The following is a 27867-nucleotide window of genomic DNA, read 5'->3' as shown; positions in this document are numbered from 1 at the left end:
TCATGCAGGGAGCCTGATGTGGGACTTGATCCCAGGACCCCAGGATCACACCCTGAGCCGAAGGCAGATGCTCAACCACTGAGTCACCCAGGTGCCCCTCCCCATTATATGTATTTAAATAAAAGTTTGTAGATAGCATTTCACGGTGTTTACAAAGTTTCAGGTAATCCTCACATTCTGTATTCTGTGTTCATCACTTTTCTTAATAGACGGGACTTTTTGGAGGAAGTCAAGTGAAGCAAATATGAGAACTTTCTTCAGGACAAGAAATCCTTCTTTTCCTTGTCAGTTTGACCACTCATGTGTTCTGTGTTGAATTTCTCTTTTGTTACTGTCTTCTAAAGAGCTGATCCCCGAATCTGTTCTAGCTCACTTCTGGGAGCTTGTTAAGGAACTTCCAAACGACAGGTCTATGGCCTGTCTCGGTCAGCCCGTGTGTTTTCCCTCTGTCAGAAACAAGTTGCACAGAATCCCAGTTTATTGATTTGAAGATTGAATGTATAGGCAAGATCTGGCTTGCTTAAAATTCCTCTTCTTTGTAATGTAATCCCAGTTCAAGAAATATGTCAAAATTCATAAATCAAGCTGTCACCATTAGTTTCCTGAACTTACAGTTCCTGTTACAGTAGGTGAAATTAACATTCCTATCTAGAGGACACATATCATAGCTTAGCTTGGTGCAGCTGTAAATTTTTTCTTTTTAAAGACCCAAAACCCCTTTTTGTGTCTTGTCATAGAGTTATCAGCTTGTTCTTTTGCAGAAAAGGGGTGAATTATTAAAAGGAAGAACTATACTAAATATATAAATAAAATATAACAATCCGCTGTTGTCTGTTCTTTTACTCTTGCACACGAACTAGGCCCCAGGCCCGTGCTTCCTCGCACAATGCCACTACCACCCTCTTCCTCACTAGGCTGTAAGCTCTTTGAAGGCAGCACGCATCCAGTCTTCTGTAACCTCTGCCACAACTCCTGCTATGTGTGCAATATCAGGAATTCATGATGCATGGGTGAGTGCCCCATTTTACTGGTTAATCAAAGCTTAGAGGAGTTAAGTTACTTGCTTGGAGTGATAGCAGCCTGAATCCTGACCAAACTCTTAAGACTGGGACTCCACTGTTTCCACACTCACTGGAAGAGGACCCCTCTTGAGGCTTGTCATTTGAGATCTTTGACGGACTTTGTATGAATCCTGAGAGTCGGCACCTCTTGTAGAGCAGTGCACGGGGGTGCTGATGGTAGAGTACTTCTGGACAGTGGTCTCATTCCTTGGTTCCTGCCGAACCTTGGTGCTTGTATTTTTTGTCGTCTCAAGTGCTCCAGGAGTACATGACTTCCTGGAGGCTAATGTACAGAGCTACATTTCTGGGACATGCATATTCTGAGAAGCCCAATTTACCCATATCCTGAATACCGAAAGGAAGATATTGGGCAAGTATTTGTGCATGGTGACTCAGCAGTTTGTAAAAGCCTGGAATCGAGTTTTCTTAACTGCCACTCAGTTTTCTTTATTGTGCCCTATGGTCAGTTTCTAGACAACAGGGATTTTAAACGGATTTGTGTTTAACAGTAAAAACAATGATTTCACAGTATCCATAACAAGAAGTATCTGAGACTTTAGGTGAAGGAAAACCAACCACATAAACTGAGAGAGGTATTTTGTTCCTTGATGAAAATGTGGGATATTAGAAAGCTATTGTTTTTAAACTCATTTATCTGTTTATTGCTAATTCCTCACCGAAGGGAAAAAACCCAGAATCTAAACAAAAAACATGAAGATAATTGTCTTAGCAATTTTAAAATATACTTTACAGCTAAAATAATCAACAGTATACAGAGTGTATACATTAGTGAAGAGGGTATGTACTTTGGAAGCAGACCCCTGAGAAATGAGAAGTTGGCATGTGACAAGGGTAGCCCACCAACTAGAGAGGAGAAGAGAGCTCTTGTTTTACAAGAGAGCCAGAGTAATTGGTTAACTGTGAAAGGAGCTAAGCTCACACCAAAATAAAGCTGTGTTGATGAAGTTGTGTTACAGCTTAAATCATGGGAATCGGGAATACTAATTAATTGATTTTTCAGAATAACCAAGGATCTTTTATGGAGAAGGAATAATGAAGAATATCAGAGACTTGACTATACATAAGTGGTTCAAGGTTCCTTGAACCAGCTTGTAGCTAGGTTCTGCTAGATAGTGGGAGGCTGACTTTGAGCTAATTATTTGTCCTTGGTTTAGTCAACCAAAAATGGAGGCATCGTAGTATTCATGGCAAAAGGTGATTGTGAGGGGTAAAGTAGATAATCCACTGGAGACACATAAGCTTTTAGTCACGGTCGGCTTATTTTAGCATTATTATGTTATATTAGGAATAACCTACTTTTCCTTCAATGGAAATGTTTAAGTTATGGTAATAAGACACACATTCAATAAAAATCATGTTTTCCGAGAGCATTTACTCTTTCCATATAGTCTGTGCTCAGGACAATATAGTCAGTGGGAATTCAGAACAGGGCACACAGTACTCTATGTAATGAGCTACTACTTTCACCTTTGTCTACAATGTGTGTGTATTTAAGGAGCACAAATACATACACACATAACAAAATGACCCCAAACAGATACACTACAACAGTAGTAGCAGCTGTCTCTGGTTGGTAAGATTAAGGATGAGTTTCTTCTTCCTGTAAATTTTTTGCAGTCTTTACAGTGAATGTGAACTACTTTAATAGCAAGAAAGTGCTATTAAAAAAGGATTAAGGGTGGTGGGACCTGGGTGGCTCAGTGGTTGAGCATCTGCCTTGGATTCAGGGCGTGATCCCGGGGTCCTGGGATTGAGTCCCACATCAGGTTCCCCGCAGGGAGCCTGCTTCTCCTTCTGCCTGTGTCTCTGCCTCTCTCTCTGTGTGTCTCATGCATAAATAAAATCTTTTTTTAAAAAAGTGGGGGGTAAGGGGTCTGCATCTAGAGTTCTGATAAGGTGAGAATACATGTAGTTCATTAGTGACTGAAGTTATTCTTTCTCCTATGTGCGTGCATGGCCGGACAATATTTCAGGCCCTCCTCTGCCAAGGTCCGGGGGCTTTAACAGTTAGAGTTTCAATTATATTTTTAATGGAAATATTTCAAGAAGTAAAATGTTGGCATAGTATCTAGATAATTTTGCTAACAAATAATTAATAGCTGGGATGGAGGTGGTAGATGGTGTGTGAATGTGTGAGAGAGAATGTGTGAGAGAGAGGGAGGGAGAGAAGAAAACATAAAGGTTATTCTTCCAATGTGCTGAACATTCCCCCCCCCCCCGCCCCCCAATCAAAGGAACGGGAGTTTTAATTTACCCTATGTTGTCAGGTATTCAGGTTCAGCTCTGTGAGCTTCTGCTGAATGTGTGTCTGTGCTTTCTGTTATATATCCCAACCTGAGGAATCTCTGAGTGGTCTTGACATTATGAAATTTCTTTATATCTCCCCAGGCTTCCTTGCTTTGGTTAAATGAGGAAAGTGCTCTTATTTCAAATAGTGGAGAGTTCTCTCATTCTTTAAAAGAATGAAGTGGAGCTGTCTGTCACACATCTGAAACAGTTTTGATCTTAAGCATATTTAGTTCTTTTTTTTTTTTTTTTCCTCTGGCAGCAACAAAATTAAGAGGATCAAAGCCATGTCCCTATAATGGACTTGTTTTCATCAGGACTTGAAGGCCTCCCTCAGTCTCTTAAAAGCCTATTTGCTTATCTTGTTCTAATAGAATTTAATTTCATACCTATCACATTCTAATGGACCAAGAATGATATTTAGTCTCAAGCTGTGGATTTTAGTTTGAATTTAAATCTGCTGCTGTGTTGCACTTAAGAGTAAAGTCAGGAATAATTTTGAGTCCAAGTATGAACGAACATGCTATTTGGCATAGTGGCAAGAGCTTTTAGTTCAGCTCAACAAATATGTATCTGCCATATGCTGTGTATCAGCCAGGACTCTAGACACGGGGAATGCAGAAATGGATTTGGCCTCGTGCTTACTCCTCAGGAATGCACAGTATAAAGGGGAAGACAGGTGTAAAAATGGATCCTTCCAATAGAGTGGTGTGTGTAAAGTATTCAGAGTGGCGGTAGAAGTGTTGTAAATGCTTGGTATAAGTGGCTCACCTTGGAGCTTCCAGAAGAGCCTCCAGGATTTAGGCCTTCAGAGAAGAATGAGCAGGGCAGCAGGTGGAGGAAAAGGGTGGCCTTGTGTGCAGGCCCCCCTGCTGCGGGCTGGCTTTCCCTGAGACCTGAGGGTGGGACGTAGGGGTGCAGAGGTGGCCAGGCAGCGGGCCGTAGGGCTTTATGTCCTTGGCCGATGGGCTCTGAACCCCACTGGAGCAGTTGTGTGTCCTAGTAAATTCATTAAAGTATCTTTCGTCTCTGAAGATTGATCTTGGCACTCTTTCACAGAAACATATTCCTTCATTGTGCTCTCTACGTATGTTTAGTCTTTTGCCATACTTCTATGCTGTTGTGGATTGTTTTATTATTTCTGGCCCTTAGGGTATGATTTTCTCATTGGTCACCATCCCACCGCAATGCTTCTTTCCTCTTTCTCCCTCCATCTATCCCTCTCTTCCTCCCTATGTCCCTCCCTTTCTGTATTTTGCCCCCAGGGGTTTTCCTGGTCCTTGGGTTGTGGACTTTTTTTAAAGAGCAGTTTATCTTTGCTTCCATCTCTTCGAATTCTAGAGGGCCTATAGATCTCACCCGTTTACCAGTTTCTGTATTAATGTTATGTCTTGAATAGGGGTTCTAGTAGCACACTGGCAGTGTGAGTGCGGACCCAGCACCCACATGTTTTAATGGCCTGCTGTCCCCCTCCCCCAGATCTCTGGGCAAATCACAAGCCTCATTAAACTAGTGAACAGAGTTTTCATGAAGTGGCAGCCTCCAGTGGGGCCTCATTCTACCCTGGGGTTTTTCCCTCCTTGTCACTGCCCTTTTTAGGCTGAAGGCCTCTTGCCTGCACCCCCACTGTGGTCCTGAAAACCCAGCCTCTAGGGACTTTGTCCAGTTGGCTCCTGAACGCCTTCACCTCTTTCTGCCTCTCTGGCTTTTTGTTTCCGGCATCTTGGATGATATAGAGTCTGCCCAGTGACAGGGTGACATGACACCCAGGACCCCTGGGCCATGGAGGGTTAGGCACAAATGTGAGTGCTGTCAGCCAAGCAGAGCTTCTGGGTCCCCACTACTGTGTGAGCCTTCCCCTGACTGCCTGCTTCTAGCATCTGCACACTCTTACCCAAGTGTGGGAACATTTTGATTTTGGGGAAAAGAAAGTTTAAATTTGTATTTTTTTTTTACTTAACTATCAAGGCAGCCTTGTACAGGCCACTTATTTCTCAGAGTCTCAGTTTCTTTGTCATAAAATATTAACCTGCCTCATACTCTCGTTGTGAGGATTGAATAATTATTGATGGTGATAACATTAACTGCCTTTTATGCGTGCTTCCTTTGTGTCCTCGAGGGGGCGTTCTAAAGATCTGTTTGATTTTATCCCGTCCAGCTCCACAGCCTGCATTCCACTGTGTCATTCATTCTGCCTCTCAGTGTGGAGGGAAGGCCCAGCTCAGAGCACAGCAGTCTATCTCCCTGTAGATGCTCTTCCCAGAGCGCCCGGAGCGGGCCTCAGCCTCTCTGAGACAGGCTCTTTAGCAAGCAGCACCCACAAATGGGAGCCAAGCAAGGGAGAAGGCTAGGCTCTTTTTCCGCTAGTTCCTATACCCTCCATGAGCTGCTTGCAGATGGTCACTGCCCTCCTTCTGCACAAGGACTGGCTGGTTCTCTCTTGCCAAGCAGCAGCCTCGAGCTCAAGAATGCTGAGTACAGGGCCCTAGGGAGGAGAATCCTACATGGTCCTGTGCTAGGCAGGTTCGCCCTCAGAGAGAGAGAAAACAGCCTCCTAGGTCAGCTTCAGGAAGTCTCGGGCCTGCATTGTGCTGGAAATGTCTTGTAGAGCTGCCCTTCCCCTGGGCAAAGACAGGTCTTTCTTGTGTGAGTCCATCATGCTAAACCTTTTGTTTCTTTTAGTTTAGATCTACGAAAAATGTAAATGCACCTTGAAGGGGAAATACCTTTTTTTTTTTCTTTTTTTAAGCAGGCTCCATGCCTATCATGGGGCTTGAACTCACGATCCTGAGATCAAGACCTGAGCTGAGATTAAGAGTCCGACCCTTAACCAATTGAGCCACCCAGGTGCCGGAGGGGAAACACTTGAAAGCCTTATCAGTCTTGTGCATATTTGTGTGATGTGTTAACATCTTTTCCTGAGTGCAAACTCACTAAGATGGTTGGGAGAGGCCAACCACGCTTAACTTTTGTGGTCTATCAGTGTGGCCTGTTCTTTGCTCACACTCCTCACAACACGAAGAGTAGTAACTTGGACACCTTCTTTTGGAGAAAAGGCATTAGTTACCTTGGCCACTTATTTCGATTGGAAAGATAAAATTTTAAGTCTTATTCAAGCCCCTGGAAAAGTTAATTACTTCTAAAATGAATAATAGCAATAGTCATGATACTGGAAGCAGCATAGGGTAGTCACACTGTGTGGCAGACATCCTCTCAGCCCCTTATGGTCTATCAGTGCATTTATGCTCATGACATTTCCTAGAGTAGGTCATATTATTATCACTGTCTTATAAATTTATATGGAGAGGTAGGCCCATCAGATTTCATACACTGCGCAAGGTCATGCACAGTCAGCGGTGCACCTGTTCCAGACCCAATCCACCTGTTCCAGACCCAGGCTCCAGACCAGGCCACACCGCCTCCTAGCTGCCTGCTTTCCTCTCCACGTTTGGCCGAGAGTCCGTGTTGGTCACATCTCCGATAGTTGTCTACTGGGAACATGGTTAGCCAATGATATTCTTCCGGTTTTCTCTGTCTGTCACAGATTGGATTTCTATTAATGCCTATAGAACACCCAGTCTCAATCTTTCAGGTGTAAGAGTAAGGTTTTTGTAAATTAAATTTAAAATAGGATTGTCTTTGCTTATCTAGACAATTCTTAAGCTTTTTAAAAACTGACATTTCAAAACTTTCTTTTAATACTAATATTTGATTTTTCTTTAAACGATTAAGCAACATTTATTCTCTTTGCTTACATATGAGTGTCTATGTGTGTATTATATGTTAACAGATAACATTTTATTTCTTTTTTTTTTTTTTTAAAGATTTTATTTATTTATTCATGAGAGACACAGAGAGAAAGAGGCAGAGACACAGGCAGGGGAGAGAGATAGGCTCCCTGTGGGAGCTCAATGCCAGACTCCATCCTGGGACTCCAGGATCACGTCCGGAGCCAAAGGCAGACGCTCAACTGCTGAGCCACCCAGGTGTCCGGATAACATTTTCTTTAATAAAGACAACAGTTAAATAGCCATGACGAACTTTTTAAAGAGTCCTTCCAGGTTTTGTGTGACGTTTTCTGAGGAGGCCCTCAGGCAGACAGTGGTTCTCCTGAGAAGTGAGGGAGACCTTCCTCCCTTCACAAGCCCAGGGGCCAATCCGAAGCTTCCTTGTGTGTATGGTGGGGAGATGATTGTCCTTTTCAGGTTGAACCGTTTGTATTATTTGTATTATTGTACATCTTATGTTACAAATCCTTCCCAAGCTGCAGTTAGCTCATGTTCCTCTTGGACATTTGAATAATTGCTTTAGTGTGAGACTAATTTCTGGGTATGATTTCGTGACATTGTTGAATTTACCCACTGGAAAAATCCACCAGGGACCTTTAAGAGCAATCTCTGTCCATGGTCAGCATTGGGGGCATGAGGGCTGTCAGAGTTCACATTTTCAATCTATTGAATCCCGTGGGATCGATGCATGACCATAGAGGACGCAGGGACCAGCATGAGGAGCACAACTAGGAGGAGAGATACAGTTTCAGATGTTTTCTGAAGCAGATCACGCCCTCTTTTCTATGGCAAGGAGTGACTTTGGGTCTGCACCTGCAGCTCCAGAACGGACAGCCTGGGGGCTGGGGGTGTGGAGGAGGAGGGCCCGGGAAGTCTGAGCAGGGAGGTGGGTGGCGGGGGTGTTGACAGGAAAAATCCGACTGGCAGGCCTCTGGAGCGGGAGGGGAGGGCGTGTCTCCTGCCTGCTGGAATTTCAGCCCTGGCAACTTTCTCAGCTACATCTTCCTCCCTCCCCCAACCCCAAACACAACACAACAAAACAAAAAAATATCTCGGTGCTTCAGTGCAGAGAGGGGTAGTACTAGCTGCTCTGTAAAACATGCACCCTCCACTCACCTGGCTGAGGAACTGCCCTTGGTCTGGGCACCAGGCCCCAGCAGGAGCCTCGGAAGGGCCAAGAAGGCTCTGGGTTCTGACAGGCGCCCCCCCCCCCCCCGCCCCAAGTGTCATCAGCCCCCCGGGGTCCCTGTCAAGTGTGGTCCAAAGGAGGAGTGGATGTTTCATTCAGCACTTTGAAGGGAGAAAGAAATTGGTCCTTTCTGTGTTCTCTGTAAGACAGAGTTGTTTCTCATCTTGAGAAGTTATTTCTAGCAGTTTCAGAAGAAGCCTTAGTGCCGTGTCAGTAAATACAGAGAGGGTCCAGATGATTTTTTCCCCACGTTGTGCATAGGATTCAAGGAGTTTGGAGTATACTAACCTCGAAAGTCCAATTGTTTTGGAACTTTAGGTGTTAATTAAAAGTATGAGGAAAATGCTCAAGTTAACATATTTTTCTCTCTTAAGTGTTACTGTCCTTTTATAAACAGTTCAGCTTGGCATTATTAGAAAATTAAGCCCGGATGTACTTTTTCCCCAAGCAGCCTTACTCTTTGAGGCTACATTTATTAAATTGGCATCTCTCAGACTGCTGTGTACACTGTTCATTGAACTTACTTAAATCTGTGAAAGAGAAAACACAAAGTTCAGCTTTTGTGGGGAGATGTACACATTCAGATTAGAGATGACACTTGGGAGTTTGTACGGCAGTGAGTGACGTTGCCCTTTGTCTTGGAACAGAGGCGTCAGGAAGCCCCCATAGTCTATGTCAGCCCGTCACCCTGCACTTCCAGGGCTCCTGCCTGACCATTGGCTCTGAACTGTCCACCCTGCTCACTGCCCTCCCCGGCGAAGGCAGTGGGTGACCTCGCTGCTGGTGTGCTTGGAGAGTCCCCTGAAGCCCATGTGTGGGAGCATCACTGTCTCCCTCCGTGTGGCACAGCAGACTTTCTGGCCACTTTGGATCCATGTAAAAGACTCAGAAAATGAAACTGCATATTTGCAGCTCGAGATAGACCTACTTTAGTCTCAGACGTCGTTATTTCTGGTTCAAAACTTTAGACTCAAACGACTGGCTTTGAAAGCCTGAGCTTGTCTGTGGACTCTCACACCTGATTTCAGGATGGCTTCTGAGGTGTGCCAGTCCACGGCTTGGGGAATTCTTCATTGGCGCACCGTTTCATGTGCTGACAATTATCTGAAGATGTTGTTTTAGGTTGCCAGGTGTTAATTTAAACACACGCTGGCCTGTGTGCTTGCGCATGCACGCATGCCTACACACTCACAGCAGAATGCCAGGAGCTGTAATTTAAAGTGGAATTGATAGAGCAGTATGTAATGTTTTATACTTAGGCAAGCTCCTGATGAACAGCTTCATGTGACATCTCGTTTTTTTAAAAGCCTCAGGCATCAGTAATCTTTATAGCAAGAATTCTAGTGCTGTGTTATGCATTCCAGGCTTACTGTCTATTCTGCCCAGTAAATATATGGCTTTTATGGACTTATAAATCATGACAGTAGGCTTCATACATATCCAAAAACGAGGGGATTAAACCTTTACAGAGTTACCAAGATTTAATGTAATTTAGACATTATTCTTTCTTAGAAGTAACATTCTTATCTAAAGTCAGTATATCTCATATCTTTGAAGGGAACTTTAAAAACATAGCACCAGAGAAACACATATTTGTGAAGGGCATACTGTGTGCCAAGCATGATGCTGAGTGCTGGGGAGAAGGATGTGAGAGAGGTGGTCTGAGCCCGTAAGTAACTCAGCACCTCAAGGAAAATGCTAGAAGGGAAAAGGATTACCGTGCTATCTGGAGAGTTGTATTTTTACGATAGAGGTTAGAAGGCAGTGCTGTGTGGTGGGGCCCAGAGTGGGGCAGGGTAGAGAATCCCCCATCATTCACGTGGCTCTGAAGCTTGAAGGAAGGAAGGAAGGCTGCCCAAGGGTGTTGATGGCGGCACAAACTTTCAGGATAAGTAGTATTTAATAATGTCGTCGGCAGGGGCCAGGTTTGCCTAACTGCTCATAAATTTTTCCCTCCCTCCCTCTTCTTTCCTTCACGGGGGCTAAGGAAACCAGAATGGTGGGTAGAGCAGTCCGTGGTGACTGGCTTCTCTCTAATTTACAGACAACAAAATGCACAGATATTTAGTGAATCGTTTGATAAGTGTCGACAAATGCATACACCTGTGTAACCATCACCCCAATCAAGAGATACAGAGCATTTTCATCACCTAAGAACATCCTACCATGTCGAGGCTGGCTTTTATCTGCCAGTGCAGCATTGTGCCGAGGAATAATGGCCTACATAAGGAATGAGGAACAGGGCGGAATCTTGGATTGCATTCTTTTCCTATGGTGGAGACAGACTTGTGCTAATCCATCCACATTCCTTTGCTGAGACTTCCCTGGGAGCAGTGGCCCACGTCCTGGGGGTCCTGGCACATGCCGTGGCCTGGTTCAGGGCCCCTGAAGCAATCTTTCCCACCCCCAAATGATACTCCTGACCCTCAGCAAGTGCTTCCACGCTGATTTCTTGCAGGCCAGGTGCCTCTGAGAGTGTGTCTTTGTTGATCATCCTCTGCGTATATACCCATCTTGGGTGGGGTTTGTCCAGGCATCAAGGATTATTATTCCACATTAGTCCCCTTTGCTCAGCAAGCATTTGCAGAGTGTCTACCTTGTGCCAAGACTGCTAAGCTCTGGGATCCAAAAAGTGAGTCGGATGCAGTCTTTAATCTCGAGAAACTTATGGTCCAGCTGGGACACAGACGGTTAAATGGAGAGGTAACCTATTGAAGGGGGAGTAAGCACTAAGGCTTATCATCATCACTTAGGGTATCAGCAGAAGCTTCCTCAGAGTAACAGCAGTTAGCACTTACTTACCGAGTGCTTAGTAAGTGCTAGAGTGCTAGGTACTAAGCTCTAAGTACTTAGCTCTAAACTTCTTTACTTCTCTTGATATTATTTTTCCCATTTCACAGATGAAGACACTGAGGACCGGGGAAGTTAAGTAATGTACTCAAGACCACACAGCTGAGTGACGTGAACATGAAATAAACTTTGTTATTTTAGGCTGCTTGGATTTCCGGAGCTGTTTGTCACTGCAGCATAAGCTAGCCTGTCCCAACTGGTAAGAGTGTCAGTATGGAAGGATTGGAGAGGATCCCAGATAGGGGAAGCAGTTGGAAGTTGGCCACAGGCCTCTGCGGTGAAGGGTGTGGAGATAAGATGGGAAATGAAGGGGAGACTCGAGAGGAAGAAGCTAGGAAAGGCAGGGCCGCAGGAGATATGGCTGTCCGTGGGCCAGCTACGGGGAGAAGTAAGCTTCTCACGGTGCCTTCTACAAGGACCAGCTCGGGAGCTTGAGCCGAGGTTAAGATACCGTCTAGAATATGGTGCTGTAAAACCCATGCTTTCCTGCTCGTGACTCTCCTGAGCGCCTGCATGGAGCCTTGCCCAGCAGGAGTGCTCCAGGGGGAGTGCTCCGTACTTTCTCAATTACAATTACTCTTCTGCCAGGCAGAAGGGGTGGCCATTTCTTCTCTCTGCAATGACACATGACAGGTGAAATAGATTATTTCCACCAGATGCAGGATCCTTTGGACCATTCTATCTTTTTTGCTTAATATTGCTGATTAAACACACACATACACAGTGACATCTTTGCATGTGTCTCTGTACTGTGTTGTACTTTAATACCGTTCAGCTTCTCCAGGCTCTGGTTTAATGCGACATTTGGACCTTTTCCAGTTCCCTCTAATCTCTATAGGAAGAGTAGGAGCAAAAATAATAATTGATAAAATCGTAGAATATTAGGTACTCCTTTTAAAAGAGAAAATTAGGGGCACCGGGGTGGCTCAGTGGTTGAGCGTCGGAGAACTCTCTGCCCCTTCGGCTCAGGACATGACCCCAGGGTCCTGGGATCGAGTCCCACATCGGGCCTCCCCTCAGGGAGCCTGCTTCTCCCTCTGCCTGTGTCTCTGCCTCTCTCTCTCATGAATATTCTCATGAATCTCATGTTGTTCTCATGAATAAATAGATAAAATCTTAAAAACAATTTTTTTTAAATAAAAGAAAATTAAATGTCATGTAGCATTAAAATACAGTTTGTGGCTACTGTCTATTTTCCTTTTTTTTTTTTTTAATTTCCAAATCCAGTGAATAGGACATTTTATACAAGCCTTTGCTCTTTATTCTTTTATCATGTACTTCTTCCCTGCTTTTGCCTAGTCATTATTAGTAATTACACAAAAATCTGTTTTAAGCTATACCTCCGGGAATGGCAGAAGTTGGTTGCTTGTCTAAACGGTCTCTAATTAAAGTTGAAAAAAAATTAGGTCGTCGTGGAGATGTTTTTCAAATGTTGGCTTAAACAGAAGAGGCTGGTTTGAGAGCAATGGGGTTGCAACTGTTTGTACTTAACTGGATTGAAGTATAATTTTTTTAAAAAACCATATCTGTCTGGGGTGTTGTAGGTGTGGTCCTGATTTTCAGCAGATGGATGGACCAGGTAAGCCTTTACCTTTTGACTCCCAGGTTTTTCAGATTTTCAGAGATTTTCCATTTAAACCTGTGTTTTTACTTCACTTTATGGTATACATAACCTGAACATCAAAAATTAAAAGTGATTAGTGCAAAATGATATTAGACTTCTAGCAATTAGAGAAATAGTGAGAGGATAGAAGTTATGGGGGGAAAGTTAATTCCCTCTGTCTGTGCTGGCCTTAGCCATGGCATTTCTAAAACCCCCAGTAACTCTTTCCCTGGTATGAGTCTCCGTTGACTGGCTGTTTTTCTTTCTAGAGGGCAGTTACCTTAGCTAGGGTGTGTGTGTGTGTCCAGCCTAGAGTAGGTATTCATGCATTGCTTTCCTGCTGCCAGGCAGAAGGGGTGGCCATTTCTTCTATGATGACACATGACAGGTGAAATAGATTATTTCCACCAGATGCAGGATCCCTTCGACCATTCTCTTTTTTGCTTAATATTGCTGACTAAAAACACATACACAGTGACATCTTTGCATGTGTCTCTGTACTGTGTTGTACTTTAATAAAATAGTTTTCTCACCCTAATTGGCTCAACTGTAATTAGATGTGTGCCCTTAAACTTGTTGGGCTTTCCTGGGTAACCTCTCCTCCCCTCTGACTTGGTCTGGTCAGGGCTCTTCCTTCTAGCTGCTCTCAGGCTGGCTCAAGAAAAGCTGAGCCTAAGAGTCTATATTAAGGATACAGTGAGGATGTGGAGTAGAGCTCAGGGAATCTGAAGCGCTTAGAAGCCAGAGGCCACCGAGCTCTGTGTTCTGGCCGACTGTTCATGCATCCTTACCTCACTGCTCAGGGCCTCCGGCTGCCACATAGAGTCCCTCTGTGTCTTGGTTCCAGGTCCTAAGTGAGAATAATTGCATGGCTTCTCTTGGGTCAGTTTCCATCCAGGTTGTGGGTCCCTGACTACTCAGAGTGTGGACCCTGGACCAAACACAGACGCATCCCCTGGGGCTTTGTCTGAAATGCAGAATCTCCACCTCACACCTACTGAATCAGGGCCTGCACTAGAACAGGATGCCCAGGTGGTTGGAAGGTTCAATTTCAGAAGCACTTGTGTAGACCATGGCCACTCCTGCGTGGAGAACACCAAGGGACTCTTTCCTGGAGTAGAGCTTGTGACTGTAGGCATCTAGTATAGAAGGAGGTATAGAAGTATAGAAGGAGGTATAGAAAATGACCTTGCCTGTGACCATCCCTCCCTGTTCTCCCTGCTCTAGTGACAAATGCTCAGTGCTCAGCGGGGGAAGCGTGACCATGGGCAGAGTATCCTGGGGAGGGCAGGAGAGCCTCTGCAAGCTGGAGAGAGTTTTGGAGCACAGGAGTAGGGTGGAAGGATGGCCGATGTGTTCCCAGGAGAACAAGAGGTAACTGTCTAGAAAGGAGATTTTCTTTTGGAAGGCTCCTAAGGAGATAAGGTGGTGAATAAAAGTTTGGTCAAGATTCTGGAAGGCCTTTGAGTATCAAGCTGAGGAATTTGGAATTTACCCCTCTTGCCCACTTTGCTCTGACGCAGCGGCAGTCCTCCTGCCCTGTGCCCCTACCTGGAGCCTTGTGTACTGTTCTCTCTGCCAGATTCTCACTTCCTCAATTTTTTCAGGTTTTTGCTCATCTTAATCAGAGGCCTTCCTATGCCCCTCCTCCCTTAAAATCATTACCCGCCTCTTCCCCCCCACCCCCACACACACTCCCACGTCTCCTATTCCTTTGGCACTCACTTCCCTTTCCTCTGGCACATTTCCTGCCATCTGTCATTCTGTGCATTTACAGGATATGTTTTGTATTTGCTTCATACCCACACTCCTATTCCTAGATTGTAAGTGCAGGGAGGGCAGGCAGAGCAAGCAGAGACCCTGGGTCCTAGGATGAAGGTGTGAGAAAGGTGGGCAAGGACCCTGAGTCCCAAGATGGGGGTGTGGGCAGGGCAAGCAGGGACCCTGGGTCCTGGGATGGAGGTGTAGGGCAGGTGGGCAGGGACCCTGAGTCCCAGAATAGAGGTGTGGGGAGGGTGGGCAGAGACACTGGGTCCTGGGACGGAGGTGTGGGCAGGTGGGCAGGTGGCCTGGGTCTTGGGGTGGAGGTGCAGGGAGGGCAGACAGGGACCAGGTGTCTCATCTTCACTGTCCCAGTGCCCAGAACAGCACCAGTTGTAAGTAGGCTCTCCGTGCAGACTGAGTAAATGGGGAAACTATTTGTAAGGAGCCTCCCAGAGTGTGCGAAGTCTGCTATGTTAGGTCTTTCACCACTTTCCTCCAGCAGTGTTTTCAGTCTCCCCTTGCTTCTTTTCTCAGGCTGCTCAGTGTCACTGAGACCATTGTAATACCTTTGTAATTACTTGGCTCCAGAATGTGACCAACCAGGCTTCCCTGGGCCTTTCCAACAGCCTCTCCATTTACCTTTCATCCTGGGCGCTTGGAACCGTGTCTTGCAGACCTCAGGTGACCCAGAGCACTCTCATGTTGTGCATGAACCTAACTTCCGAAGCTGGCTGTGTTTCTAGGTCTAACTTGTGTGCGGTGAGTTGTCTTTCCGTTTCCCTTCTGTGTCAGGAGGGCTGAGTCGGTACACCCACCCCATCCCCGCCAGCACCCTCATGACAGCTAGGTTTCCGATCGACCCTCCTGCGCCAGTCTGCACAAGGTCAGGGTGTGTGCTGGGAGTTGACGGAGGACTTCTCCTGTGGGCAGTGCTCACGGCCACCCTCCCCTCCTTTGTGTGCCCTTCACCTTCCAGTCTGGACTCCCAGAAGGCCTCAGCTTGGCGTCTGGCTAAGCTGGGTTTGTCATGCCTGTCTGTCCAGACTTCGGTGTCTGACTCACTGTTTGTTACCCTTTGTCTTCCACCGATGACAGTTTTGTTGACTTTTCCCCCATCGTCCTTTGTGGCTAGATTCAAGCTAAGATAGGGTTTTCTCTTTTTTGGTATCCAATCCTTGTATGCTTTGGTGAAGAGGTGCTAAATAGGCTCTTAAGCAACCGAGGAATTTATCCAAAACTGTGTGAAAATGAGACTCCTAGGATGGAACAAACGAAAATTGCAACACCACACATACGTGTGGTAGGCTGTGTAGTTAGTGAAACAGGTATTTCTGCGGCTCACATGTTCTGTCTCAAAGTCAAACAACTAGAATGTCCACCCCTTCTTGCGGGGTACCAGCAACTATGGCAATGCTTGTCCATATTACATGTTATTGGGCTTTGATGGCGAAGAGCCTCACATCCTTAGTTTCTGCTGTTCATTTATTAGTCAGATAATTTCAACAACCATTCCCAGTAATCCTGTTTTATACAATGTAAATGATCACATGATAAATTTTCTATTTTGTAAATGATAAAAAACTCTTAGGAATTTTAAAGAGTCATGCTGATAGGGAAGCAGTTTGAAGTCAGGCTGATAGGTGGGGTGTTGCTGGGGGGTGGGAGGGGCAGTCAGAGGAGATTACCTCCCAACCCTGAGTTGGTCCTGGAACACTGCTCCTTAGAGCAGCAGTAAAAGAAATATTTGGTTTAGTGCAAGAATGATACAAAGCAGCAGGTTGCAGCCGAGCGTCAGAGGAATATGTGGAGAGGAGTGAGATAGGTCCAGGAGCCAAGGGGAGGGACATACGACAGGCTTTTGGGAAAGCCACATTTTGTTAGTAGTTACGGAGAGAGGATAATTCAACCGTGCAGGAGCTGATCTTCAAGGATTTGGGGAGTATTTTAACTCCTCTAAACCCAGTTTCTCATTGCAAAGTTGCTTTAGAGGCAGCTACTGGGATTAATGATTTGAAAGTTGCTGGCCTGTCCCCTTGCATATGTTGCCCAGCACTGCCAAGTTCGCCCCTCTTGAGTTACTCATATCTTCAGTGCAGATGTTTTAAAACCTTCGTGTCATAAGTCACTCCTCTGACATAAATTATTTCCTCACAAATTCCTTAATCTATTTTTTTTTAAGATTTTATTTATTTGAGAGAGAGCACGAGTGAAGAGGGAGGAGTAGAGGGAGAAGCAGACTCTCCACTGAGCAGGGAGCCTGATGTGGGACTCGATCCCAGGACCCTGGGATCATGACCTGAGCTGAAGGCAGATGCCCAACCAACTGAGCCACCCAGGTGCCCCGTAAATTCCTTAATCTTGCTGTTCAAAATATTGGTCATTCTCATAAAGGCAGGATTAGAAGGGAAGCATCTTGCCTGAAAATGGCCCCTGTTGACACCATGTGCTTGGGGCAGGAAGACCCAATTTCATGCAGGTGGCATTTCTCCTTATGTTAACTTATAAATTTAATCTGATCTAATAATACCCTCAGGTTTTTTCATAGAGCTAGATAAATTGGTTATAACATTTATGTAGATGAATAAATGAACAGTAATAGCCAGGAAAGTCTCTGAAAAATGATAGATAACTCTACCAGATATTAAAATGTAAAACTTCCACAACTAAAAATGGTACGGCCTTAGCTCATGAAGAAACCGGCTAATAGAACAGGATAGAAAAATCCAGAAATAGAGACAAGTGCTTTTGGGAATTACATATATGATAAAGATGATGCCTCAAGGCATTGGAGGAAAAGAAGGACAGTTTTATAAATGGTGGTAGGGAGAACTGGGTATCCAGTATCTTTTGATAAAATTGGATCCATCCCATAGACTGTGCACTGGTTTGGCTGGGTTCCAAAATGACAGAAATCTACATGTTAAAACACCTGAACCTGCAAGTGTTGGAAGAAAACATGACTGAATTCCTTCATGAAGTAAGAGCTGAGAAGACTTTTATATAGCTCAGTCTGGAAGCAGTACGAGAAAAATCTTGGTAAACTTAAGTGTACCTAAAAAGAAAACAAAACTCTTTACATGGCACAAAAGGATAGGCAGGGTCAAACGATAAATGACAAAATGGGAAATACTTTAAATCACGAACAGAAAGCTGACATCCACAATACACAGTTTCTGAAAATGAGGAAAAAGACCAGTGGCCTTATAGAAAAATGGATGTAAGACATGAATGGACAATCCACATGAAAATAAATGCAGAGGGCCCTCAAATCCACAAAACAGTGCTCTGCCCTGCCCACAGAGAGATAAGTATATGTGAAACCACATGCTGAGACACCGGATCTCACCTGTGGGCCTGCAGCAGCCCCCGGGCTAGGGACTCGATCATGACCAACAAAGCTAATACATGTTCTTCTTGGACTCTTCAGTCTGTCCCAGTGACGAGCTCAGGACCATTAACTGTACATTATTTATAATTCTAGGAAGTCAGAAACAACCCAGATGTCCCTCAGGAAGGAGTCTTGTATCCATACAGTGAAATACAGCACACTACAAAAATAACTGAAGTCCTCCTCAATCAGTATATTCTGCGGAGCAGTCTGTTGTTGTATGTAAACAACAGCCACAGAGGACAGTTGCACTCCACTATCTTTTGTGTAACATAGGGAGAAATGTGAATGACTGTCTACACACATTGTGTGCACACTCACACTTCCCATGTATGTTCAAAGAGAAACTGCAAGAAAATAGACTAATTTTTAAAATTTAAGAGGATAGAATATTCTCTTAAATATAGATAGAATAGGGATAGAGAGAGATAGAAATGAGAATTCTCTGCATGTCCCTGTTTTACTTCAAAATCCTGTGTGTTTTACTTAATTTCACAAATTTTTAAAAATACAGCTGCATACCCTCAAATGAAAATGAGAAGGTGGGCAAGAAAAGAAGGAATCTAGCTCTTACACAGAAAGAGTTATTAAAAGGGACCCTAAAACGTTTTAACCGTATTGCCTTAGTGGGCTACATCCTGAGGACAGAAGCGCCACAGAGAAATCATAGAGCACATTGTGTTGTGAGGACCAGTATTGGGACCGTTCTGAAATACATACTTACACATGCTTACATACTTATGTATATGTGCATGTCACATACTCTGCGTTTAGGATAAACAGTCGTGTTTATACTGCTAGGAAGCAAGATTTGCAGCTTAAAACAGACACAGATATAGAAGCGAAGAAGTTTAAAAACTCTTGTTTTGAATTTAAGTCAGGACAAGCAGTATGCATTCATGGTTGATAATTTTCCTTCCAGAAAGTATTTATTTCCCAGCTTTTTTCACTGAAAAATATTATGAACCTTGAGCCCCTGTAGCATCCACTTTGTGTTTTCTTGATATCCTTGTTCTTTAAAATGAACCCAGGCTCCTTGAAGGAATGACTGGCTCTAGGTGGAGCCGGAGACAGGGAAGATGTCCCTTGGACACCCAGATGTGCAGGGAAGTTGTTAAAGACTATATACAGTGTCAATGCGATACAGGGGTTGTTCACTGGCTAGGGGATGAAAAGGAAAATCAAGTAGTGGATTAAAACATCAAATACATAAAAATCCATATGCTCATAATGCATAATGCTAAAGATGCAGGAATTCTCTTTCATCACTCTTGAAGATGACTTAAGACACCAATTCATCAGTTAGTTGTGTGGCAGCAAAGAGAATATTCAGCAAGAATGAATTATACCAGCAAAGGTGCAGAGGAAGAAAAGAGTGTGTCCCAGGTTGGCTGAAGCCAGGGAGAATCTTTAGTGGACTTGGTCAAGGAAAGTGGACCAAGGTATAATTCCACCTTGGAGCCCATGGAGCCGTTTTGGAGTACTGCTGGCCAGGAGCCAGGCCTCCTGTATTTTGTCTCCCTGAGTAGCCTGGTACAGCGCCTGCTAGATACTCAGAAAATATTTGCTGAATGAGGAATTCTATAATGGAGCCAGATCTGAATAAAAACTTGAAAGAATGTCAGGAAGTTTAAAAAATACAATTTTCTAATGGAAAGCAAGTTATAGATACATTGGTTGAATAAAAAGTAAACTTTACCACAAGTGTTTTGCCACTCTATAAATAGACTTCTAAATAAGGATACCGGATGCAGTTCCTTGGAGCAGGCTGTGTCCCAGATGGTAAGGCTGAGAAGCCCCCGAGGCAGATTTTGGTGTTTGTGGTCTAACAATGCTGCAACTTCCTGAGAGCTTGCTGAGCGCCAGGCCCTGTGCTTTATGCTAGCCTGTACCTACAAGAGGTGTTACCTGTGCCGTTCAGACGAGGAACCAAAGTCCTAGGAGGAATTTGCCCAAACCAGTTATGGCAAAGTAAGATTGAAACCTAGATCTATGTGATTCCATTTTAAGTAGATTTTTTTTTTTTAATTGTAGATTGTAGATTGCATGGGGCACCTGGGCGGCTCAGTGGTTGAGCATCTGCCTTCGGCTCAGGTCATGATCCTGGGGTCCTGGGATCAAGTGCCATATCAGACTCCCCACAGGGAGCCTGCTTCTCCCTCTCTCTATGTCTCTGTTTCTGTGTCTCTCATGAATAAATTTTTAAAAATCTTTTTAAAAAAATGTAGATTGCAACCCATTAATGGGCTATTAAACCAATTTCATTTGTCACAGCCAGAAGTTTTGTAAAATGAGATAAGTTAGAGTAGAAAATGTTTCACTTTTCACATGAATGATTTAGCAAGAATGACACATGTTGTAATAAATGCTGGAGCCAGGTGGGACAAATGATGTGAGAAAGATAATAGATGGTATGTGGTGAATACACGAGTGACTGGATGTCCCCACCCCTATGTTTCTGTAGGAGTTTGATCTTGTGCACATATATTCAAGTTGAATATAAGATGTATTTCTTATATTTTATATGGAGCAAGCTCAAAAAATCTGTAAATACCGTTGCTGAGGGCTGTGTGAATGAGCTGGAGGGTACCCAGACTGGGCTCTGAAGTGCCCTTAAACGGGCCAAGTAGAGGGCTGTCCACAGAGCAGGTGTCCAAGCATGGGAGAGAGGGACCTGATGAAGCAAGGCCCGTCATGGGGTGGCAGATGCAGGCATACCAGCACTCACTGCTGCCAGTCCAGTCCAGGACCAGCGAGGGCTCATGACAAGAGCAGAGCTAAGGGCCAGCATCCAGCAACCTCACACTTTCCAGCCCTTGCCTTGACTCGTTAGCCAGTGAGCTGTCTGCTTTGATCACATGGCCTGGGAATGACCCCGGCTTCCCTCATTGCTCCCTGTGTGGCCTTTTAGAAACTGTTCACTTGGAAAAAGAAGACAGCAGCCTTCCCATACAGAAGGAACTTCAGCCAGCCTGGGAGAATGCTAGGTCAGCTGTTTGGCTGCCCCTGGGCTGCCTATTTCCCATTCAGTTGTTGGCGCAGAGTCTGACCACCTTTGGGGGACTATAGTCTCTTTGGCCCTGTTCTCCTCAGGGCACTCATGGCTGCATCCCATCAGGAATGTCACCAGTTCCTGCTAGGATTGTGAATCCCCACAGGGCTCTGTGAGCCATTCCAGCCACTCTAGCAGCTCTCCCAAGAAGGGCGTCTGAGGCGAGTGGACCACAGACATCTCTGTCTTTTCCAAAGTCTTCCCTTGGATGTCTTTTTCCTTCTCTTCACACCAGAATTAAAGAAGGTTCTAGGTATGTTGCATGGTCAGCCTTTTCTGCATGATTGACATGAGGGCCCTTCTTAGCAGGAGAGCACAGAGGCTCTGCTGGAAGAAGAGCACTCTCTTGGGGAAGTTTCCCGAAGACCTGGTGGCAGTGTCCCTGCAGATGGAGTTCTCCAGTCTGATGGCCCTAAAGTGTGGTACACCTCCTGGAACTGGCGCACTGAGGAAAGTGTAAAAGCCACCTTCCTTCATCCGCTGAGAATTCTATCTTTTGAGCCTTTTTTCTGGTTTTAATCATCATACAGTAAAATTGACTTTTTTGGGGGAATATACAGCTCTTTGAATTTGTTGTATATGTATATAGATTGATGCAACCACCACAATCAAGATACAGAACAGTTCCACCATCCCAGAAACCCCCCTCGTGTCATGTCCTTTCCCCGACTATAACCCCTGCAACCAGGGATCTCTTCTCTGCCACTGGTGTTATATTTTTGAAAGTTTCATATAAATGGAATCATATAATATATGTAACATTTGGGACCAGCTTCTCACACACATCATACTGTCTTGGCGTATCATCCAAGTGATCAAAAGTTAATTCCTCGTTACTGCCGAATAGTATGGCATCGTGCGGGTGTACTGACATTCCCTCATCTGTTCACCTGTTGAGGAACAGTTGGGTGGCTTCTACCTGATAGCCATCACAAATCAAGCTGCTATGAGCATTTGGATTTAGGCTTGAGTTTTCATTTCTCTAGAGTAAATAGCCAGGAATAGGACTGCTGGATCGTATATGTTTAGTTTTATAAGAGCCACCAAACCCTTTTCCAGAGTAGCTGTACTATTTTCCATTTCCACCAGCAGTATAGTAGAATTCCAGTTGCTCCACATCCTTGTTAGCACTTGGCATCATCACTAGTTTTTATTTTAACTGTTTGTTGTTTTTTTTAAAGATTTTATTTGTTATTCAAGAAAGCACAAGCAGGGGGAGGGGCAGAGGGCAAAGGGAGAACCATCCTGGGATCTTGGAATCGGGACCTGAGCCAAAGACAGACGCTTCACCGACTAAGCCCCCAGGCACTCCTATTTTAATCATTCCAATAGGTGTGTAGTGGGATCTCATTTTTTTTGTTTGTGTTTCCCTAATGGCCAACAATGGTGAACATTTTCTCATGGGCTTTATTTGCCATCTGTGTATTTTCTTTGGTGGTGAAGTTTCTTTGCCCATTTTTTAATTGAGATTTTTATTGTTGAGTTTTGAGAGTTCTTTATATATTCTGGGTACAACTTCTTTGTTGGATATGCGATCCATGGTATTTTCTCTCGGTCTGTAGTTTGTCTTCTCAGTTCTGTGGCTGTTTTTGACAGAGCAAGAGCTTTATAATCTTGATGAAGTTTTTGTGTGTCAGTTTTTTCTTCTTAAGGGTCTTGCCTTTAGTGCCATTCTAAGAACTCTGCCTCATCCAAGATTACAAAGGCTTTCTCATATGTTTTCTCCTAAAAGCTTTATGGCTTTATGTTTTGTGTTTAGATCTATGTTCCATTTGAGTTAGTCTTTGTAGAAGATGTGAAGTTTAGGTCAAGTTGCCATTTTTTGCATGTGGATGACCAATTATTTCAGCATCATTTGTCAGAAAGACTATCCTTTGTCTGTTGAATTGCTTTTGCACCTTTGTCAGAAATCAGATGGCTCTATTTGTGTGGGCCTGTCTCCAGACACTTAATTCTGTACCACTGGTCTTCATATCTCTTTACCAGTACCACCCTGGCGTGAGTAGTATAGGTTTGTATCAGGCCTTAAAATTGGGTAGTAGATTCTTTCAGCTTCACGTTAGCTCTTCTACTTTTTTGCCCGTCCACGTAAGTTCTAGAGTAGCTTGTCTGTAACTGTATAGAACCCTGCTCTGACTGATTGGAACTGAGTTAAATCTACAGCTTGCTTTGGGGGAGAATTGATACTTTTATTGCTGCTGAGTCTTCCAACCCATGAGCAAGGAATGTTTTTCTGGTTATGTAGTTGCTCCTTTGATTTCTTTCATCAATGGTTTGTAGTTTCCAGCATTCAGATCCTGCATATGCTTTATTAGATTTATATCTAAGTATTTCCCTTTTTGAAGAACTATTATAAATGGTATTTTAAAAAAAGATTCAGTTTCTGTTTGTTCATCGCTTATACATGAAATATGATTGATTTTTGTGTGTTGGCCTTACTAAACTCACTCTAGAGGTTTTAAAAAATAGATTCTCTGGCATTTTGTACATAGACAGTCATATCCTCTGAATGAGGGTGAAGTTTTTTCCTCCTTTTCAATCTGTATGCCTTTGATTGCTGTTTCTTGTCATCTTGCACTGCTAAGCCTTTTCTGATTATGCTACAATGTCTGTCTCTTCTTCCCTCTTCTCTAAAGATGCTGAACGGGAACAGAAATCACATTTTACTGAATGGGGAATTATTAAAGCTGAAGCAAAAACTAGAAAAGAATCATAAGGAAAAGAAAGTGGGAAGAAGGAAAAAATGGCATGATGTCTAAAAAAACAGGCCCAACTGTTGGAAGAATAAGAGAAAAGTAGTTATGTTTATATGCAGGCCTAGTTGTATGTAACGATTTCCTATTCTGGAATTAACTGCAGAGAGTTCTTACTTACTCCAGTCTTTTCTGGGCACAGAGAATGGCCCGTAGAACTGAATTATAAAGAAGTGCAAAACCATGGCAACCGAGCATCTTCTGGGCTTTGGACAGAAAGGGGCATTCTGTAGCATGTGCTCCAGCTCCCCCGGCCCCCCCCTTCCAGTGTGTGTGTCTGTGCATGTGTCTGGGCATGCTCACACACCCTCTGGGAAGCCTGTGTGACCGCCTCCTGCTGCACGGTGTGGACCTACAGCTTGGTGCACCACCACCCAGGGGAGTCTGGCCACACACCGTTTGCCTGAGTGGAGAGAGAGCAGGTGCAGTGGCCCCATCCCTCTTCCAGGGTGTCAGCAGTTTTAGAGTTCAGACAGTTTAGCGAGAGTGTGAGGGCAGGCAGCTCAGTGGGAGAACTCTTGAGAGTCTCCAGGCCCTTCCTTGTGACAACCAGAGCTGCCTTGGGGGGAGAGAACAGCTGCTTTGTTGAAAAAAGACCCGGACTAAGATTCCAAGTGCTGTCCTGACGTGTGTCACTGCCTCCCAGGTCCTGACCAGTGTTGTGCAGCAGAGAGTCTCAATCAGGAAATCATCAAGATCAGGTTCTTAAAGAGGAAAAATGAGCTTTAAGTGGTTTTTACACAGTGGAAATGGAGGCTCGGAGGTGGGAAACATTATACTAACGTAGTTTCTTGCCTTTTTTCTCCCTCCCCTAAACACCACCCCCCACCCCGTGCCCCTTAATTCTAAAACACCAGTGTGCAGTCACCAGAAGCACTTGCTGACCAAGCAGATTGCCCCCCCCCCCCCCGCCCCATTTCCAGAGGTTGTGTTCTGGCCTGGGGCCATCTCTCAGAAACACTGCCCCTCAGTCCTTAGCCATCCTTAGAAAAGGAGGGGCAGAGTGGGTAGGGGAAAGAAGATGGATGTGTGCCCACAAAAGAGTGTCGGCATCTGTGACACATCAAGATGCCTCTTTGTGTGTATTTGGCAGCAAGACCAGTAGCTCAGTGGTTCAGAGATGGGGCTCTGTGTCCTATCCCTCCACTCACATCCAGGACCTCAGCATAAGGACCATTAACTTAAGCACTCCTTGGCGGCTTCGTTAAGATTTTATAAGAAATTAAGACTGAAGTTGGAAAATACAAGACCTGTGAGGGTTTGTAGAAGGGGTGCAGCACTTGCTGGATGTTCATGTTGAGTCCATACATAGCTGTGTTTATTGTGTTCAGACATTTACTAACTTGCCTGTTGAATGAGGTTCAGAAATGATTACTCTGTAGTGTTTCAAGTTTACTAAAATGAAATGAATATTGAAAAATGTAGTGAGAGCAAGGCTTTGGGCTGTTTCAGCGTCTGCCCTGACACCTTACCTCCCTAGTGCAACTGCATGTGAGGCAGGTGCAGCCTGATGTCCTGCGGTGGAAGGAGGCTGTGTGAACCAGTGTCTGCAGTCTCCATGCTGAAGGATCCCTTCTGTTCCTCTGTCTGTGCCTTAGGTTGTGAAGCAGGTCTTCACACTCTCACATAGTGACACCGACCATAGAAGCTTTCATCACATCATTCAGGCCCTCGTATGAGACTGAGGTGAGACAAGCCCCATTTTGTTGTTGAATAGAAACCTAGAGCTCAGGAGAGGAAGGGGAGCTGCTGTGTGGCCCCTCCTCAGCACACTGGCTCCATCCCAGCCTGTGCACCCCCATCCATCTGTCTGTCCATCCATCTGTCCCTCAGCTTGAGCTCGAGATCGGCTGTCCACAGAGCCTGTGGCTATACATCCTCGCCCTCGAGCATGTCACATGACCTCTGAACTCTGGTTTTCACATCATTTCGTGTCCCTAAGATCAGGATGGCAATACACTGTGTAACCCTGGGGTTGAGCAGGAAAACCCACCGGCTTAGGGGTTACACTGATGGTGGGCCACGCTTCCCCTCAGCCTCAAGTCCCCCACTGATTCGTAAATAATGACTAATCTTTTTATCACACTTTGGGCTTTACCAGGCAGTTTGACATGCACATCCCCAAAGAAGGTTTGCCAAAGCATTATCTTTGCTTCAAACACTCTCTCAAGAGTCACAGGGTTTGTGGTAAGAAATCAGCAGCTGGTGGTATTATCAGAGCAGTTCTCAGGAGCCTAGCTGCTCCAGATAAACTCCTAGAGCATTGTAGAATGAATCTTCCTATTTCTAGAAAAGCAAAAATGGTCCCCAGTGAGCCAAACATTTTGCAGTGGTGTTGTCTTGAGCCTTGTAACTTGTGCGTGGGTTGCGTGGGTTTCTTAAGGGGAAGGAATGACAGATCCTTCCATTCTGGTGGAAGAGTTGAGTGCGCGCCTGGGTTTTATCAGGGCACTTCCATTCTTACGGTCAGAGAGGAACGGTAAATCACTCTCTGTTCAGAAGTATATCAACAGCTGGGAGCAATAGGTCTTGAAAGGGCTCTATAGGACAGTGACTGGACTTGTTAGGTATGATACATGAGATGTGTCTTGCATCTCACCATCCTTCATTTTTTTTCTGTTTTAAAAGTTAGCCCTTTCAGGAAAGCTTACACACCCTAGCCCTATACCTTTTGTATGCTTTGCAGGGGCCATGGACTCCCTGAGACCTGTTTTTGGACCTCTGAGCTAGAACTCTGGGGATTTGAGGGAATTAAAGTGTGGTGCAAAAGGAGCTTTAGGACTTGAAGGTGGCAGGTGCTCGCTAGCTGTGTGATTTGAGGCAAGAATACCTGGGGACACGTGGGTGGCTCAGGGGTTGAGCGTCTGCCTTCAGCTTAGGTCATGATCCTGGAGTCCAGGATCGAGTCCCAAAGCAGGCTCCCTACGCCTGTCTCTCATGGATAAATAAAATATTTAAAAACAAAACACCTGAAGCCCAGTTTTCTCCACAGAGAAAAATAATGCCTGCGTTATATCTTGCAGGATTGCATTTAGGTAAAGTCTATCAAGTGATTCTTTTAGTATATGACGTCACCCCAAAATACTAACTGCTGCTATGACTGTTTTTGTTTTTGTTTTTTTAAGCATTTATATTCTAATTCATTTTTGTGCTGGTGAGTCTGAGATAAACATGTGTTTGTAAAATTCTCGATGGGAGAACTATGCCTTTCTTAGCTTTTTATTTTCACATATCAGTTTGCATGTAATTTCTCAGTAAATCAGTGTATTGAGTTGAACTGCCAGCGCCAAGTAATATTTATGTCAGTCAGATAGTGGATAGCACTGGACTTGAATGATTTTATAAATCTATAAGCTGTAATCTTAATCCAAAAGCTATTTTTAACTTCTTTTTAACTTTGAAAATAATTGATTAGTTTTCTATTTAAATTTTACTGTTCCTCCTAAGTGATACCTTAGTTCCTGAGATTGACCAGCATGAAGAAGTATGTCATACTTTGCTACGTACTGAATAGTCTATAATTATCAAGATTATCCAGTTAGCATAAAGTGTGCAGTGATATTAGCGTAAAGTTTTGTTATGTAGTGTTACCATAGCTGGAGTTGGGTGAGTGTTTAAACCTTTGTGAACTCAAAATTCTTTTATGATGATGGAACATTTTATGTTTTAGTACTCTTCATACAGAGTATGTGTTCAAATATTTTACCAGGCATGTGTTTTTTACAGGTTCATATAATATATAAAATGTATTTCTGTTCCAAGAAAAATACAAGTGGTAAACAGTTGGGAGAGAGCTTGCATATTTTCCTTTATTATCCTGTCTGATGATTAATGCATTCAGCTATGTTCAGCCTCACGTTTAACCAGGTTAGTGTTTAGTTTTGGTTAGGCTGTTTTCCTTATGAGAACAGAAATGGCCAATCCTCTGCCCTGCCTGTCTTCCAGATGGAGTCTTTGCATTGTTTCCAGATCACGGTACTTAATGTAAGGTCAGATTTTCTTGTGAAAACAGATTTTGGATTAACTATACCTGTGCACTTGCCCACGCCCCTCCACACCTGCCTGTGCACTTAAGCTCCAGCAACATGCTGAGGTCATGGTTCTCATTTCAA

The 27867-nt window shown here is 44.3% G+C and overlaps 1 protein-coding gene across 5 annotated transcripts in view; it reads left to right on the top strand.

The window, feature by feature from the left end:
* Window positions 1-27867, top strand: part of ATXN10 (ataxin 10) — a 163259-nt gene that overhangs the window by 84290 nt on the left and 51102 nt on the right. The window contains exons 10-11 of one of the 5 annotated variants that reach the window (XR_004803215.2): window positions 25354-25441; window positions 27482-27622. The exons of 1 other annotated variant lie outside the window; for it this stretch is intronic. Coding sequence is in view for 2 of the 4 variants with exons in the window: in XM_035696262.2 (XP_035552155.1) it covers window positions 25354-25434 (81 nt within the window). In the remaining 2 variants the exon portion in view is untranslated. Of the gene's footprint in view, window positions 1-11245; window positions 11341-25353; window positions 27623-27867 lie in introns of those variants that run through there. 3 more of the 5 variants (XR_007413417.1, XM_035696262.2, XM_025456529.3) reach the window with 3 other exon arrangements.

The sequence above is a fragment of the Canis lupus genome, chromosome 10 (assembly GCF_003254725.2).
Source record: "Canis lupus dingo isolate Sandy chromosome 10, ASM325472v2, whole genome shotgun sequence".
In the NCBI taxonomy this organism is placed as follows: domain Eukaryota; kingdom Metazoa; phylum Chordata; class Mammalia; order Carnivora; family Canidae; genus Canis; species Canis lupus.
The sequence above is the reverse complement of the archived record's forward strand: the minus strand, read 5'-3'. Positions and strand labels throughout refer to the sequence as shown.